Genomic DNA, 4,453 nt, shown 5'->3' with positions numbered 1-4,453 from the left:
CCCCCCCCCCCCCAATCTTTTAAATGTTTTCCATTCCTCATCGGGGGCTGATCCCCCACAACAGATTACATACACACACTCTCCTGTTATGTTTGCTATCTGGGCTTGCTTGACATTTCGAAAGTAATTTAGTTAAGAGGAAATGAGTTGTTCCCAGTAGAGAGAGCAAACGAGTGGAGTGAAGGTAGCCAGCGTGATAAATGGCTCTTTCATTTGGAGATCTCCAGAGCTCGTTTAAGGCTAATTTTCTGTATTAGCCCCCTTTGAGCTATTAATGCAATAGGCAGGGACCGTGGCCCCTCGTCTCTTAGCTGCCCCATTAGAGAGAGTATTAAGCTGCCAAAGCTGAACTCGACGGTGGTGGTGGTGAAATAATGAAAGGTGCTTTTTAAACCCGCCTAATCTAAACTGGCAGAGGGTGGTTAATACGATTTGAAAGGGGCTGGTCAATGAGCAATCAATAAAGTAATAATGAGAAGGATGCGGTACATTAACAGCCTAAAAATCCAACGAGACATTAAAAAATCATTCTTAACTCTTAGGCCCATTAAGGTTAGGGTGCTGGGGAGGGCGGCTCGGAGACATGATGAGCAGGCGGGTGGAGGGGATTCAGACGAGACTTAGCTCGGGGGAGCTCCCAGCTTCAAACCGGGCGGGTCTTCCCCTGCCTTTCCTTGGGGATGCAGGTGCCTTTGGAAATCCAGGGGAGATTTTCTTTCCTTTTTTCTTTTTTTCCCTTTTGTTCCCCTGCTAGGGCAGGAAGCCAGGATCGGGGCCCCTTGTCAGCCGCTCATCTGTCATTTGCTTGGCATGATGCGCGGTAAAATAAACCGGGCTCTTTCAAAACCCTTGCGTGGCAAGAATTCAAAGTTCATTTTTTTTTGTGGCTCTGGGGCATAGGCAGTGACCTTAAAAGTATCCTGACTTTTATTATTATTATTATTGTTTCCTTTAAACGCTTTCTGCAAATTGTCTGCACACACATTATCACTCAAAGCTTTTTTATCCCTTGTGTTTCAGTGCACCCTCTTATTGCAAATACTTTTTAAATATAAGACCCGTCCAAAAGGCACTCTTAACACTTAAAACAAGGCACTTGCTCAGTCGATTAGGGTAAGGTCCCCCCCGCTTCCTGAGATGGCCAGCAATTAATGATTAACTAAAAGCCAGGGCATCTGGTTCCTGCTTTTCAGGTGATCTCTTTGTGCATTTGGTTGAAATATAACTCGCAGGATGTGCTGGGTGCAAGGTGCTGCTGGTCGTAGCGGCGGTGGTTGCTGTTTTGGCTTGGGTCTTTCTCTGCACCACGACGTGTCTTTTATTATCACGTTTAATGTAATGCGAAGCAATTTCGGGGGAGCACCTTTTTTTTTTTCCTTTTAAATGAATTCCGACGCGAGGGCTTGCTGGGTGGGTGGAGGGGAGGGCGGGGAAGGGGCCCTTGCTAGCAGCTCATGAATACAGGATGTATTTGTGTATTGATGTTAAAAATCAGGATGGAGTCTTAGGGGCAGTGGGTAACACTCATATTGTCCTGGCTTTCTAGATTTCCCTACAAAGCCAAACCAAACCACCTGCAACCAAACTTGGACTGTTATGATGGGCATGGACCTTCGCATCAAACGAAGGGGTAATTTCAAGGCCAATAAAGCCATGCAGAGATCTGGAGACAGGAGTCTGATACTTGATAAGTTTCTCCTTTGTTAACGAGCAATACACACACACACATATATATACACCCATACTCACACTCTCTCTCTCACACATACACACACACACACGATGTTGTTAATGGAGCCAGGCTGCTGGATCCATGTCATGCCTTATGTATGCATGTATGTCTGTATTTTATTTGATGCGTGCTCAGCGTGACTTTTTTTGCATTTTTCCTGCCCTGGTCTAGAGCAAGCCAACAGAAACCGAAGGGGTGGGGGGGAGCAGCCCCCCTCCCAGCCTTAATGTATGCACAGAAAATTGTAAACATGTAAAGAACTGAAAGCTTCACGCTGAGTTTTGCCATGCTCCATTTCCTTACCATTTCCTGCTGTCGTTTTAAAGCGATCTCACTCATCTAGCCATTGCGTTTGCAGGAACAGTATGCTCATAATTACTAACAAATCAAGCGGCTACTGTTGCTCTCTCGGTTTATTGATAAGCTGAAGAGAAATGGAAGGGGGAAATGACAAAGAGACTCAAAGGAAGGGGAGAATAATGTTAAAACAAAATACAAACCAGCCAGGAGGAGCAGGGAGACATGGAAGGGAGGTTGATTATTTTTTCTTTCTTTTTTTTTTCCGGAGAGGCACACAAAAGGATTTGGGACTCCAGACAGTTTGTAGAGAAGGAGGCATCAGTTAGAGCTATTCACAGCAGCAGGGTGCATGGGGTGCACACGTACGTGTGGTCTTTTAGGGGCAGGGGATAGGTATTCACCAACACCTTTGGAAAAGAACTCGATATCGGGGGGAAAATAGGCCATGGCAGTGTCTAATTGCTTAAATAAATACATTCCCAGAGGTTTTACACACACACTTACACACACACACACGCACTGATATCTATATTTGTTCAGCCACCAAAACCTCGAAACGATAAGATCTCTGGTAAAGAGCTGTAATATCTCTCCAACGGTAGAGCTATAGATAGAGATATGCTCCCGATATAGGTAATTCATTCCGTGGGAAACACTCTTTTATTTTATTTTTTTTTAAGGAGTATTAGGTGATTTACCAAAGATAGAGTTTAGATTACAATACATATCTCGGCAGCTATGAAATTGCAATGGATATGGTTGTACACACTGGCAAGGCCTCTCAATGTGTTTAGGATTACTAGACCCAAGTGCTCCCTAGGTTTGCTTAGTCCTTCTTGGAGTCATTTGTCAAGACCCCTGCCTGAAGTTTGCCAAGCAGAGCAGGGGAAAGCAAAGTGACTTGCTTACTCAAAGAAAATGTACATGGAAAAAAAAAAGAAAGAAATATTGAACCTGTTCAATCCATATTTCAAAGGTTAACCAATGTCAGCAATGCTCTAAAAGGGCAGAGCAAGGGGAGTGAAATCTATTTACACTCCCCATGTGCCCAGCTCCCTTTCGTGAGCGTAGACGAGCCCGAAAATTTCCTTAAAACTGTTGTTTCTTCTTTAATTTCTCAGTTCACTGAGCAGTGACCTGATAAAGCGGTCACGAAATATAAGGACCGTAAAAGGTGCAGCCAAGCCTTTATGCTGGTTTGTTTGAAGAAACATGCCAGTCCTGAACTGATTTCAGTGGTTGTGATGCTTTATAAGTGGATTTTGTCTTGATGGTGCACTTGAGTGACTCTGCAGAACAGCATACGTTGCAAGGGTGGGGGGAGGTGGAGAGAGTTGGTCCCCCCCACCTTTTTAATACGTCCCCAAAAGACTCAATAGCAAAATTCATATGAATAGCCATGAAAGCACAATCCAATTCATTTTTACCTGGTCGGGTGCTGGTTCCCAGCTCGATGAAATGCCCTTTGATGAGCTGCATAACATGCCCTACTAAAAAAAATGGAGCAAAAGGAATCCATTGCAAGTTTTTGATTCCCCTAAGTGAAGCCACTCAACACCAGTTGTTTCTATTGGAGCCTACATGCAATCCATATGAGGACATATGTAATTCCTGCAAATCTACATGCCTTTGGGTTTTTTGAGCTGTTACACAGCTTTTATTGTGGGGGTCTGGCCTGGTGGGAGGAAATAATCTGTCATAAAAACAGTGGAATACGGTGGTGTCTCTTTCATACATTGAGGTTATAAAATTGGCAGGTGCCCAGTATTTAGCACTTGGTAATATGTTAGGATACCCGATCTTATTGTTCAGGAGACCCAGACGCCTTAAATATTCCCCCAACGCCAATGGTTTGATTCTCCAGATACGCTGCAAATAAACAGGGCTTTATGATTGAACTGACATGTGCTGGAAGGCCCTCAATAGCTGGCATCCGGGCCTGGGAGGACCCTGTGATTTGCAGAACTCGTTTTGCAGTGCATGGGGGTGGCAGTGGGCTCTTGCAAAGTAGGATCTGCTGCACATGGGGAGGGGGGGGTAATCAGTTAGTCGTCTTCTCTGTAAAACATGCCCTCTAGACCACCAGCACCTCGAATTGAGGAGCCCACTTTCTACGAGGAAACCCCGGCTGCAGCGATTCCAAAGGAAGCAGCAGTAGCAGCTGTCAGCTCTTATTAACTCCTGCATAAAACATACCTTAAGTATGGTTTGTTATCAATTACTCGCAGAAATGAAACAACTGGGAAAATGCAGCGAGGCTCTCTATAAATTAAAGCGATTGGCTGATTGATTAGAGCACCTGCTGTAAATCATAACAGTTACACGCAATTATGAACGAGCTATTTAAGTTCATTTGTAAACAAAATTCATGTCACCGGGGAATGGCTCTCATTTTTAGCTTTGCTTTTTTTTTTTTTTTTT

The 4,453-nt window shown here is 44.2% G+C and overlaps 1 protein-coding gene across 7 annotated transcripts in view; it reads left to right on the top strand.

The window, feature by feature from the left end:
• The window catches only part of TFAP2B (transcription factor AP-2 beta), a 75,164-nt gene that overhangs the window by 26,453 nt on the left and 44,258 nt on the right, over positions 1-4,453 (top strand). For 5 of the 7 annotated variants that reach the window (XM_019520945.1, XM_019520944.1, XM_019520943.1 and 2 more), the window contains one exon: positions 1,547-1,630. The exons of the other annotated variants lie outside the window; for them this stretch is intronic. In XM_019520945.1, coding sequence (XP_019376490.1) covers positions 1,547-1,630 — 84 coding nt within the window. The remainder of the gene's footprint in view (positions 1-1,546; positions 1,631-4,453) is intronic. 7 annotated transcript variants of the gene reach the window in all.

The sequence above is a fragment of the Gavialis gangeticus genome, unplaced genomic scaffold, assembly GCF_001723915.1.
Source record: "Gavialis gangeticus isolate Ggan-Ray unplaced genomic scaffold, GavGan_comp1, whole genome shotgun sequence".
NCBI classification, from domain to species: Eukaryota; Metazoa; Chordata; order Crocodylia; family Gavialidae; genus Gavialis; species Gavialis gangeticus.
The sequence above is the reverse complement of the archived record's forward strand: the minus strand, read 5'-3'. Positions and strand labels throughout refer to the sequence as shown.